This window comes from Vulpes vulpes, chromosome 5 (genome assembly GCF_048418805.1).
Source record: "Vulpes vulpes isolate BD-2025 chromosome 5, VulVul3, whole genome shotgun sequence".
Lineage (NCBI taxonomy): Eukaryota > Metazoa > Chordata > Mammalia > Carnivora > Canidae > Vulpes > Vulpes vulpes.
Genome location: NC_132784.1, coordinates 93,134,930 through 93,148,631, shown reverse-complemented (window position 1 = coordinate 93,148,631; position 13,702 = coordinate 93,134,930). Strand labels below are relative to the sequence as shown.

At 46.9% G+C, this 13,702-nt stretch overlaps 1 protein-coding gene across 1 annotated transcript in view; it reads left to right on the top strand.

Annotated features, from left to right (window-relative positions):
* Window positions 1-1,387: 1,387 nt before the first annotated feature.
* Window positions 1,388-13,702, top strand: part of LEMD1 (LEM domain containing 1) — a 35,453-nt gene continuing 23,138 nt past the window's right edge. Inside the window, exons 1-3 of the mRNA XM_025991655.2 lie at window positions 1,388-1,737; window positions 12,845-12,964; window positions 13,580-13,702. Of these exons, the coding sequence (XP_025847440.1) occupies window positions 12,883-12,964; window positions 13,580-13,702 (205 nt within the window). The 5' untranslated portion in view covers window positions 1,388-1,737; window positions 12,845-12,882. The remainder of the gene's footprint in view (window positions 1,738-12,844; window positions 12,965-13,579) is intronic.

The following is a 13,702-nucleotide window of genomic DNA, read 5'->3' as shown; positions in this document are numbered from 1 at the left end:
GCCGCAGGGGTCTGAGACCACAGAACTGTTTGGAAGGTGGAGAGGGATCAGGGAAGACTTCACAGAGGAGGTGAATTTCAAGCTGAGCCTTGAAGGATGAAGAGGAAAGAACCTCCAAAGCATGGATCCTGAGGGCCCCTCTCTCCTTGCCAACACCTACAGACATCTGCCTGTGGTCATATGTACAGCCACAGCCAGCCTTGACCTTGCAAGCAGATGCCGTACATAGCTTCTTCTGTTGCAGTTAGGCCCTATTGCTCCCAAATTGCTCTCCTCTCCAAGAGTCTGATACCTGAAATTTCATTAGTGCTTCCTCTCTTTTGCTTTAAGCTTTGATCTCCTTGGATTTGTAATCCAGGAAAGAGGCACACTCTGACCAGTTGTCAGGCATTTGCTCTACAGCATCAGTGACTACAGCAGATGCCCTCCTGAGACAGGTTTCTTGTTTTTTTAATGAAGATTTTATTTATTTATTTATTCATGAGAGACACACAGAGAGAGGCAGAGACGTAGGCAGAAGGAGATGCTAGCTCCCCAAGGAGAGCCCCATGCAGGACTCAATCCTGGGACTCACGCCCTGAGCCAAAGGCAGATGCTCAACCGCCTGAGCCATCCAGGTGTCTCTGAGGCAGGTTTTATTAGGATTGGGGGAAAATGCATAATAACACCAATGGGCATCTGGCTGGGGATGACCTGGTGGGAAAAAGGGGACAAAGAAAAGTGTAGCTGGGCAGTCTGACAAGGAACTACCTCTATCTCACAGCTCTGCCCAGCCAGGCTAAGCATGCCTGTGCCTGCTTCTACTCCTTTATTCTCCAGACTTCCTCCCTCCTCTTCCCTTCCCCTTCTTTCTCTCTCCAACTACTCTTTCCTCTATCCTCCTTCCAAGGCTACAGTCAGAAAACCTCATAGAAGACATCATATGATGTCCCATCAAGTCCCAGCGCACTGCTGGGTCCAGAAGGTTGAGGACAGAGGCATGGGCTGGCAGTCCCGAAGCTCCTGTTTTTGTCCTGGCTCTGCTCCAGCTCAGATGCTTGTTGGTGGTCAAACCCATGTCTTTGTCTGTCTGGACCTCGGTTTCCCTACTTCTATGGGTGGATGGAGACCTTCCCTCCTCTGAACTGTCTATAGGGGAAACAGCACCAGACTCGTGTTCTGTTTGTTTTAAAGATTTTATTTATTCATTCATGAGACAGAGAGAGAAAGGCAGAGACATAGACAGAGGGAGAAGGAGGCTCCCCACGGGGAGCCCGATGTGGGACCCAGATCCCAGGACACCAGGATCACAGACCTGAGCCAAAAGCAAACGCTCAACCACTGAGCCACCCCAGGCATCCCCCCAGACTCGTGTTCTGATCTCAGTCCTCTCCACTAGCTGTGGCAGTCTGGAGAACTCCCTTAATCTCCCCAAACCTCTGTTTTGCATATGTAAAATGCAGATGATTTTTGGTTTTGTGAGGATCAGATAAGATAGCAAGTGCTGAAGGGCTCACTTAGCTCAGGGGTTAAGGACGAGTTAACCAAAAGGGTCAGCTGAAAGATTTACAGACGGCAAAAGACTCTGCGTATCGCCTATCTCCCATGGCCTCCAGCACAGCGTTGGCTGCGGAACAGAGAGTCAGTAAACACAGGTCAAACTGAATTGGAGGCGCACGCGGAGGGGTCAGGAGCTACAAAGTGAGCTCACCTGTATCCTAGATGGCTTCTCCTTTCTCCAGTAATAGACAAGAAATGGTACGTAGATGCGCTTGCCCCTAAATGCAGTGTAGGGGCGGGGCGCGGTGAGAGCGAGCTGGGAATCTCCTACCTGCCGAGTCCCTCCCCCCCACCCCCCCACCCCCACCCCCCACCCCCGCTAAGCCGAGCGTTCTCGGACCAGTCACTTCCCGCCGCTGCGGGCTGGGGCGCGTCCTGCAGGCGGCGCTCTCCCACCATCTCGGCCTCGGCGGAGTAGGGGCTGGGGTAGGGAGCGAGGGAGAGAGGGGAAGTGTGGAGGAGCAACAGCCCCACGCGTCGCTCACATATTTACATCTGAACTGTCAAAATAGTTATTTTTAAGTCGAGTTCCGTCTGCTGCGGCTTGGGGAGCGGGCGGGGCCGGGCGGGGCGGGGCCGCGGGCGCCCCCCAGCGGCACGAGGGGCGGGCGGCGGGGCGGGGCGGGGCGCGCGTGCGCACGGCGGCGGCCGGGGAGTGGGGCGGGGAGTGGGGCGGGCGCCGGGGCTGTCGGCTTCGGGGGGCCTGTGCGAGGTGGAGCTCCGGCCGCTTGGTGCTGGGGTCCCCCGCCCTCAGCCCGCAAGCCCTCCTGGGCCTGCCTCCGTAGCTCTTAGCTGCCTCGTGGCCCATTCCGGATCCAGGTCGCATTTTGAGGCCCAGCCCCCACCTGCACAGCATCCCCACCATCAGCCCCACCATCAGCCCTTCCCGGGGGGATAGGAGTTGAAGGGTTCTTCGGGAGTCGGTGCGCATCGGGGGAGGGGGCGGTGCCTGAAGATCAGGACCCTTGGGTGTTCCCGAAGCGGAGACGATGACTTAGCCCTAAATGTCCGGAGTGGCAGGCATTAATTTTTCTCTGCAAAGTGAGGGACCTGTGGCTTTGACACTCCTGACGCTTCTTTCTGGCTCTCTCGCTCTCTCGGGGGCAGTGGGATTTGAGACAGACGCTGGCTGGCCCTGCTGCCATCAATATGTGTCCCAGCCCTGTCCAATGTCTGCTCCGTAATGAGTAGTGTTTCGGAATGTCACCTCTGTTAATGGGGAAGCGCCACCTGTGCACAGCCGGAACCACCTCTCCGTCTTCATTAGGCAGTCCGCGGCCTGGCTGCCGGCGGCCCTCGCTGGGTGACAGATGATGGGGACGAGGAGCGAGCGCAGCAGCCTCCTGCTGTCCAGGATTCATTCCCAGACAATGACTCTGAACGCCGGTCCCAGCCCTCTCCCCTCCCCCCCCAAAAAAATAGACAGCTGAAAAAAATGCCCTTCGAGGGCAAAATGGATAATCGGGTGAAGGAGAGTTGCTGTCATTTCCAGAAACAGACACCTGCCTGGTCACTGTGGTATCCTGTCTAGATTGCATTTGGGGCATCTTCCTCCTCCCTACCCCAGCTATCTTCACAGACCACCTTTTATATCCTTTCTAATTGGTGCACCGTGCAGAAGTCACAGGATTGAAATTCTAATGCTAGGCTTCCCTCTAGCCAGACCTACATACGGCCTCCCAGCAAAATCCTGCTCCTTTTGAATCTCAGCTATCATAGCCACCCGAGACAGGGGACATTGAGATAAGCCCCAAAATGGCATGAGACACAGACATGGTTTCAGAGGACTCCTGCTATGATGATAAAAACATCACCATGGAGACCATATTCCTCTGATTCAGATTAATGTTCCCACCCTCCCCCAGAGGCTGTGGCATCTCCTTCATCTCCTCCACTGCCCAACCAAATTAAGCTGGACCCAGAAGCATCCATCCATATGCTCTATGTGATTGGAAGTGGAGGTGGGTTAGTGTCCCTTTGGAGGGTTAGGGGTGAGGGTGGTGATGGTTTGGATTTTCTCAAGGCAACTGTCTGGTCCACAAGCTACATAGATAGTTGGTTTCTTGACTGGAGCTGGTGGTAGAAGTAGCTTCACTTCGAACAGCTGTGAGGGGCCCCCTGGGAGCCTGAGTTCTACACATGTCTCTTCTCTGTCTCAGGAAAGGTCACCCTTGTCCACCTAGATATTTGAGCCAGAAATCATCCTTCACGCCGGAGAGTCCTTCTTGACACCCACACTCTCCACCCTACATTTGACCCATCACCAAATCCTGTTGGCTCTCCCTCCTAAATCTCCCCCAAACATGCTTACCTGCACCTCCACCGCCAACACCTTCATCGGAGCCATCACCTCTTCTCACCTTGCCTCTCTGGTCTCATCTCTCCCACCCTCTTGCTTATGCTGTTGCAGCCACCTGGCTTTCTTGTTCCGGGCATACAAGCATGACCCTCCCTGACCACCCAATCTGAATTAGCCCCCTGCCCCCCCCCCCAAGTCCTTCTCTGTCACATCAGCTTATCTCATTATCACACTCTGAAATATTCTTGTTCACTTCATGAATTGAAGGGAATTCCTAGGACATGAGCTCTAGGAGGGAAGGAACCCCATTACTTTATTTACTCTTTTTTTTTTTTTAAGATTTATTTATTTAACACAGAGAGAGAGGCAGAGACACAGGCAGAGGGAGAAGCAGGCTCCATGCAGGGAGCCCGACGTGGGACTCGATCCCCAGTCTCCAGGATCACGCCCTGGACTGCAGGCGGCGCCAAACCGCTGCGCCACCGGGGCTGCCCACTTTATTTACTCTTAAATCCAGAACAGCGGAAGGCACGTTCCTGAGGTAGACCTCAGGAATTATTTGTTCAATGAATGAATGATTTGCTGCAACCTAATGATACCCCTGTGTGCAATCCTGCCCCACTCCTGCCATCCTCTCTACAGCATCTAAAGGCATCTCTTCTAGACACAAATGTCATGTCATCATGTCACTCCCCTGCTCAAAGCCCTGTGCTGACAGGCAAAATGTTCACAACCGTTGAAGCAGAGTGAAGGGTATGTGTGAGTTTCATTAAACTTTCACTTTACTTATAATTTCCTTCTGCCTGAAACTGTTTAAAATTAACTGAGTTTAAAAGTTATGGCTGGCTCAGTCAGTGGAGCATGAGACCCCTGATCTTGGGGTTGTGAGTTTGAGCCCCATGTTAGGTATAGAGATTCCTTAAAAAAAAAATTTTTTTTTAAATCCTAAAAACGTTGTGGAAATTAAAAAAAAAATGGCTCCCACTGTCCTCAGGACAAAGCTGAGAGCTCCTTGTGCTCCCTAATTCCTCCCTCGCCCCCACTGCCGCCAGTCGTCAGCCTTGCACCTTAGCTGTCACCTCATTGCTCTACACACTCAGGAGATCCCCAGGAAACATCAACATTCCTTAGTACCAGGAACAGGTAGAAATATCTGGAACAGTTTTGCTTTTATTTTGTGAGTATGGAATGGGCTAGATTTTTGTGTGGTTGTGGAAAGCTAGATCAAATTGGATATCCTCCTGCATGCACAGTAACCATATATATGGGCTATTAGGGTCTCCTTCTCTTTTAGCCTTGTTCTTGGTTCCGTTTGCTGCTTCTACTTGTTCTTTTTTATTTTGCTTCCACCTTGATTCTCTTTCCGTGATTGTCCTAAACTCTTGCATAGTTTCCTTTAAATCACAAGAATTGACCTCTCCTGGGTTTTAAGGGCAGGTCTGGATCTCCCACCATGCCCTCTCCATCTGGTTTGTCTAGCCTTTTTTTTTTTTTAAAGATTTGATTTTTATTTATGAGGAAGGGGGGGAGGAATAGGAGGAGGGGGATAAACAGACTCTTAGCTGAACTGGGAGTCTGACTTGGTGCTCGATCCCACAACCTGAGATCATGACCCGAGCCAAAACCAAGAGTCAGATATTTAACCAACTGAGCCACCCAGGCACCACATGTCTAGTCTTTTATTAAATGTGGCTGCTCCTTAGTAAGTGTTCTGAGTGTTCCTCTCACTGAATGAATACCCTCCCCTTACTGCACTGGAAGTCTGTTCCCTCTCTCTGGAATGTTCCTTGGAGGAAAAGCAGATCCCTGACTGTTCTTTACAGAAGGACAGTTTGCCTGGCTTCAGGACGAAAGGTGGGCTATGATACTGGATGAGGTTGGAAGATGTCCCTGTCATCTCCATGTCTGTCCTCTCCCCACTGAGAGCCCTGGGATATGTCCCTAATGCCATGGCATAGTAATGAGGCTTTACTCACAACTCACACTTTTGAGCACTTACTTGTGGGCACTTATTGAAAATATTGTTTCAAGCACCTGAGATGCAGTAATTCAGTCCTCAGTAATTCCATGAAACATGTACCGTTATTATATTTCCATTTTGTAGTTGTGAAAGCCAGGGCCCAGGGTAAGGGAGCTTCTAGTATGTCGCAGGTCCAGGATACAAGCAGAGGCAGACAGTCATGAGACAGTCCTAAACCCTCTGCATTTGCCTCTCAAGGTCCTCTGGTGGCTTTTGAGCTCCTGGCTGGGACTCTGGCAGTCCAAAGCCTCTTTGTGTTCCTCCACTACCATTCATGACCATTTCATGGGGACACTAGGGCCAGGAGCCCATGACATCTCCCTGCTGGTGTCTTTTCCCCTGAAATGCATCTTGCCCTGCACTGTCAGGACAGTCTTCCTGTTGGCCTTGCTGTCAGACTGAGCACCCCATCAGCCGCATGAAGGGGCGACCTAACATTGTCATCAGAGGGCCCCAGAATGGGAGGATCCTGGAGGCAGAGCGGTGCTGGGGGCCTAGACCTAGCCAGGAAATCCTAGGGCTCTCTGGTTCCACCGTATCCATCCACTTCTCTAAGCAAGTGCTTTGCTGAAGCCAGCCTACTCCATTCCTTTGTTCGTGTCCTCGCCTAGAATGCCCATCCTCCTGCTTCCTGCCTACCCGGACCTTGCCTGTGCTTTAGCTCGCACTCTGAATTCCACCTCCTCCAGGAAGCTTTCCCTGAACACTTGCCACTCCCAAATAGCGGGGATGCTTTTCTCTGCTTCTGAACCGCTGTGGCACTCACGGGTACTGCTGTATTGGTGATTATGAACTTTGATTTACCTTTTCCCTTGTGTGTGGTTTGGTTTCTCCATTTAGAACATCGTCCCTTTGAGGACAAAACGCACGTTTCTCGTTATCTGTCACCCATGGATTATACAGAATTTCTTGCAGGCTTATGCACAATGAATCTCCGTATGCAGGACTTCTAGGACACCAGGAAGGAAGCCCTCAGGATCAGAACTTGTCACTATCTAAGGTTTGATTTGTGTTCATAACAGGACTAGAGGTCATTTTGGTTTTAGGAAGCAGTATAGGGAACAGTCTAGATGAGTAGCTTCCTAACTTTGTGTGGCACTCAAATTTTTCCTTTAAGGGCACCTGGGTGGCTCAGTCAGTTAAGCATCTGCCTTTGGCTCAGGTCATGATCTCAGGGTCCTGGGATCAAGGCTCTTTGCTCAGCTGGGAGTCTGCTTCTCCCTCTGCCCCCTGCTCGCGCTCTCTCTCTCAAATAAAATCTTTAAAACTTTTTTTTCCTTTAAAGCAGTCTTCTGGGGCACCTGGGTGGCTCTTTCAGTTAAACATCCTACTCTTGATTTGCACTTAGTCATAATCCCAGTATCAGGAGTTTGAGCCCCACATCGGGCTTCACTTTGGTATGGAGCCTGCTTAAAGATTCTCTCTCCCCCTTCCTTCTGCCCCCTGCCCCCGCCCCCCTAGTACTTGAAAGAAAGAAAGAAAGAAAGAAAGAAAGAAAGAAAGAAAGAAAGAAAGAGAGAAAGAAAGAAAGGCAGTCTTCATAAGAGCTCCATATGTAAAGCAGTCAGGTTGGGCTTGCTCTGGGCCCTCAGCCCTCCATGGCGGCTAAGAGGAAATCTTGGGGCCGAAGTATCATAGCTTAAAAATCACTTGGGAGGATCATGTCTTACTTCACAGAAGAGGAATTTACAAATTTGAGCCACTGAAAGAAGAAACTATATGCACTCATTTTAGTGAAAGCATATTTGCTGGTGTGTTTATAAAACAGCAATTAAGTGACTTTCTCCCTTTGTTTAATACAAATTTGTTTTTTTTTTCTCCATTAACCTTGTTCATGCCTTATTCTCTTGAGAAGATGCTTCTGCCAGAGGCCTGCCTGCATTTGATTAAACGATCTGTTTACTCCTCCGTTGTCCCCAAGAAACAGGCAGCTCCTTGACAGCAGAGACGCTGCTGTGTTCTTACCTTCAGGCTGAGCCAGGTGCTCAGCGCATAGTGGGTGCTCAGGGACGAAACTCCCAAGGGATCTGAGTCCCTCTCCATGAGCTAGACCCAGCTCATACCCACTCCCCACCCCACCTCACCCCCAGCAGATGATTCACCCCGAATTTTAATGTGAAGTGTCTTTCTCCCACTGCTCAGCCTAAGTCTGAGCCGCTACCCTGCCCTCCCCTTCCCTGCTCTCCCCCTCCCCTGCCCAGCTGTTACAGGCTCAGAGAATATTAGTTAATTTTAATATTAGCCTAAGAAAGATTAATTAGGAAGGCAAATTTGCTCTAAAAGGTGTAATTAATTCCAAGCCAAACAGAAGAGCATTATGGATTATCTGCATCACTGCTGCCTTCAAGTAGTGTTGGATAATCAAGGACTGACTAGACAATACAGAATCATTGCAGTGTCGGTGCAGTATAGACCAAACCCCATATGGTTCCTTCTGTAAGTAGGCTCATGATTGAAACAAAAGATTTAGATGGAGCTCATGCCTGTGACAGTGAAGTCAAGAGGAAACATCCAGTCAGACATCCTGTCCTGACTATTCCAGCTCCTAAATCCTTCAAGAATCAGTCCTCCCTCCACACTGGCCTGGTCCAAGTCTGAATCAACTCTTCTCTGGACTGTTGGAACAGCTCCCCTGAGTATAGCCTCCAGACTGCACAACCAGCTTAGTCTCCACACAGAACCAAACTTAAGTTGTATCAAATGCACAAACACAGGAACCCCCCAGCCAGTGTCAAACAGAAATTTAATCTTGCCAAATTCCATCTCCAAACTTGCAAATGTGCCCAGAGGTGAAGAGTGAATTCTTTTAATGTGGCCCACAGGCACCTTCCCAAATTAGCCCCAGACTATCCCCGAGCTCATTTCTCTCATTGCTCTTCTATCACCGCACTCCTAGAATGACTGTCCCCAGCCCGCCTTGTTATAGGGCACACTGCTCATTCTGGAAGCCTCAGCCTAAACACATCAACACTTGGGGTTGGGGGTTTCCAAATCTGGGTTCCTGTAGCACTCTGTTAACAGCTTACCTTATTTTCCTGCCATTACTCTCTTTTTCTTGAAGGAGAAAATGAGCGCCTTACAAGGAGAACTGTATCTTTGTATTCTCCTCTCTACCACTTTATAATTTAGGCCAAGCATGATGTCTGTCTCATAGGAGATGATTAATAAATATTTGTTGAAAGGGGGATGCCTGAGTGGCTCAGCGGTTGAGCATCTACCTTTGGCTCAGGGCATGATCACGGGGTCCTGGGATCAAGTCCTGCATCGGGCTCCCTGTGTGGAGCCTGCTTCTCCCTCTGCCTATGTCTCTGCCTCTCTCTTCGTGTCTCTCATGAATAAATAAATAAAACCTTTAAAAAAAATATTTGTTGAAAGGGATGGGTCAGTTAATGACTCCAACGATGATACCAACAGACTTTGCCCATGTGAAACCCAAACTTCCTCTTTTCTCCCCTAGTCAATAGTAAATTCAGTTTGAAATATCTGAGGAAAATGCCTCGGTTCTCTGCTTCCTTTTGCCCGCCTCGCTGAGGCTCAGAGACAGGTGCCTTCAGGAGGGAAGTCGAGGATAATGGCAAGTGATGCAGACTTCAGCCTGACAGCTGCTGATCTTTGCTTTAGTTGATTCCCCCCTTTGCAAACGGTTATTGGCAATTGAAACTGCAAATCTACTATCTGCTCCCCTATGTAAATTGCATTTACATTTAAATTGTGCATTCTTCCAAAGGACCGGGTTAGTAAATAACAGCAGATTAAACTTGAGGAGAGGAAATTGTGCCCACGTCAAACCTGAGACCGAAGTGGCATCTGGCTTTTACTATTTCCGTTATTTCGGTTTAATAACAGCATGTGGCATTAAGGGAAAAGAAATTGGATCTACATTTTAATGAAAAGAGGAAGCTCTCAGGGTTTAGATACCTTATCATGTTGAATACCTCCTCGATTGGCAATTAAAACTTACTTCCCTCAAGAAATGGAATAAAATATCTTTGCAGCCATGGAGGGAATAATAAACAAAAAGACAAGTGAATGCCCAGGACTTCACAGATAAAACCGAGGGAAAGGGATGCTGCGAACATCAAAACCAAGTATTTCCAGATCCTGCAGAGTATAGGAATACTTAAACAGAATAACACTGAGAACAGAATCATGGATATGCTGGTGGGATCTTCAAGAGAATAATTTCAGATAGAATGGTTCGCACATAATAGGAGGCTCAACCCAATCAGATCATCTGATTGAATCCTTTGTCAACCTAGCTTCCTTTAAACTGCAGAGGTCTAAGAAAATATTCTAGAAATGCCTGTTTCATCCTAATAGTCTAACTGTTTAAATGCAAGCAGTTCCACCTGCTGGCTGCTTTTTGTTGAAAGCAATTCTGGGAAATGTAAACAAAATGCTTATGCATCCTAATAACCCAAGCCTATCATTTATTTGCTTTGATTGAAACAAATGTGTCAATTTTCCAAGTCTTTGTTTGGGGAATCCAATGTTTGGGTGTTGGCAAATGTTTGCATTACATGTTTGTTTGGAAACTGATGCTCTATTCAGAAACTCTAGAGCTATAGCCCTCGGAACCACAGCCTGGAATCATTCAATGAGCCTCCCTGAGGATGCACACAAAGATGCTTAATCTTTTCCCAGAATCTGGGTGGTGATGAAATGGTAGAGTCTTATGGGCAGGTATAAATGGGATGGGGCCTGTTAGGGAAGAGACTAGATACACCGACTTTGAGGACATGGCTCATGCATAATTAGAATAATGGGAAACATTTATATAGTGCTTACTAGGTGCCAAGTGTTTTATGTATATCATAAACTCATTGCCTCTGAGGAACAGCCCTATGAGGTAGGTCCCATAGTCATCCCAGGTACAGATGAGGAAAAGGAGACCCAGTGAGGTTACTAACTTACCTTACCCAATGTCCCCCAGCTGGTAAGAGATAGAGCTGGGATGTGACTCCAGGCAGGCTGGCTCCCTATCCCCTGAACCCCTCCGGGTGACTCCCTCCTATCCCTTAATTAAGACAGCGTGTTCTTCCATATTTACATCTCATCTTGTGTAATTTTTTCTCAGGTCTTGGCCTCCTTTTAAAAAGACTCAAGCTAATAGACTGAAGGATCTTCTTATTCTTAGATGAGCAATTCTCTGAGGGAGGTTAATATAGCCTCCCACTCTGCCTAGAGTTCATGGCCAAATTACCCACCTCCTACTGTAGATCTTTTGAGGATGGCCAAGACGCTTGGGTTTGATTTTTTTCCTTTACCTTCCCATTTTCCTGGCTCTGCTAGGTTCGGTAGTATCTCTTTCCCCTCACTTCTTGTGCATAATGATAACTTCTCTGCATCTCTTGACATTTTATCATGGCAGGCTGCCTCTAAAGTCAACCAGTGCCTCCTTCTGTCTGAACTTAGGTTAAATTAATCATCTGGCTTTCACCTCAGTCTGTTGCTATGGGGTTTACTGATGTCACACTGTCCGTATTGTGATTACCATAATATGTAACAGGCAAAAAGGGACTAGTTGCTACTAAAACCCTTAGGTGAAACTCCCCCAGCTTTAGTAACCAATTCAACTGCGTAGACTTTAGACAACCATGTAAAGGGGTAAGTGGATTAATCATCCAGTTGGATTCCATTTGAATATTTTTCTTCCATGTGTGTGTTCCCTCTAGGCAATTGTCTAGTGTCACTTGAAATTGATGAGGGTTCTTTTGGAGGTTATTCTGGGGAAGGTGGTGAAACAACAGACAGCTGTTCTCGAGAACAAATGTCACAGGATCTGTCTTAGCCAGCCTCTAATGATAATAGTACTAAAAAAAAATCTGAGGCACACTGTCTTCTTCCTTTCTATATTAGGTTGTTTACTAGGGGCCAAGAATGGTAATTCAGCTTCCCCCACATAGAAAAGAAGGAAACTTCCATTTACTAAACCCCAACCGTGTGCCAGAATGTGATTCTGGTCCAAGTGTAACTTTATGGAGGAAAACTGTAAAGTGACGCATTTTCCAACAACCCTGTTATACATGACAACTCACAGCTTCTTCTAGCTTGTATACAATGTTCTTTCTAATTGGACATTGATTGATCACCGATAAAGGCAAAGTCATTACTTAAAATTGGTCCAGATCCTCTTATGCTGAGCGATCGTCTTGTAGTAGTTTTCACCGCAATATTAAAAAGCCTGAAAACATGAGAGAAGTGAGGTACAATAAATAAACTCCTAAATCACAAATCCCCGTTGAAAGATTTGACAAACGCGTCTTTTTTCAAGATTTTTGTTAAGTAGGTAGAGGGGTCCTTTTGAGAGGATAAAGGGATCAAGTGAATAAACGATTGAACTTGAGGCTGGTATAGGGCTAGAAAGCCAATCAAGACTTGTGTAAGCCTATATAAATCAATTTATGTGCCAGAGAATGAATAGCTTTTTTTCAAATGCCAGTTCAGCAATTACGAAGTCTGCTGGCGGTTAATTAAAAACTACCATCTCGTTATGTTCTGAGTTAAATTACAAGTGTGAAAACTACTAGTGTTTGCAATAACTGAATGCTCTGGACTCTCTGTACTCTCATCAAAAGGAGGGCAGGGATAAATAACTTTTATTTAACTCACTAGAAAATCTCTCTCAGCTCTTTCATATTTAATTAACTTCTTATCTTCTTAGAGTCTGAGTCTTAGAGTTCCTAAGCAGTCATAGAAATATTTGTTCATGTGTTCATTTGGTGCGGAAGACTTTTCTCACATTAGCTGTGTAGAAAAGTTAGAAATAATTCAACCCCAGAGACACGGGGGAATGTGACACCCACCCAAAGCTTTGCATCGAGACAACCTAAACCCAAGAAAGATTTATGGCAGGGAATGGTGATTTGGAGATTAGTGTACCTCCAAAAATGGAGAGGTGGGGTTGTAAGCACATTTGTGGACTTTTGGGAAAGTTCTTATTTGCAAGGCTACCTTAATGAATTTAATGTTTTTCTCTTTCAAAGATTCCACTGTCTGAAAGAGACCAAACCCCTATCACACCATGGTGGATGTGAAGAGTCTGAGTGATTATGAATTACAGAATGAACTTAATAAGCTTGGATTTTCACCTGGCCCAATATTACGTATGTATGCAGCAAATATTAGAGACTGGTCATTTCTCACTTATAAACTACCTGCAAAGATTTAAAATTATTTACAGTGGAAGGAACATATGCAATAAAAAAGAAAAACCATCAAAATGGAAATAGAAAAAAATTTTTTTTAAACACAGAAAACCATAAAGAGAAAAGAAGTGATAAATATACCTAGATGCTACACACAAATTACTAAGTATGGTGCCACAGAGAAAGGATTTTTTTTTCCCCAACAAGGAAAACCCAGTTACTTTTGATTATATCACCCTGTTGCTTTTTTTTCGTTCCTAGTATATGCACTGTTAACTATTTATGTCCTTACTGTTTATACTCTCAATAGATAGGATGTGCAACTTTGTCAGTCTTACTGTCAGATGTATCCAATGCCCTCCTCCTTGGCTAACCCAAGGAGCCCTCACCTTAAGTGTTTGTGGAAGGAAAGGAATACGTTGAGTAGCTGTGGGGTGGACCTGATTGTCAAAGCCGTAATTAACCAACAATGTAAGGTGCAAGAATAAGGATCTGGGTGGTGAAATACGGCGAGGCGGAGAGATGGCATTCACACACGGAATACCTTACTCTGTTCTCCACATTCTTCTTCAGCTTCCACCAGAAAAGTGTATGAAAAAAAGTTAGTGCAATTGTTGGTCTCGCCTCCCTGTGCATCAACTGTGATGAATGGACCCTGCGAGCTGGACAGAGCTCAGGATGATGACGACAGTGAAG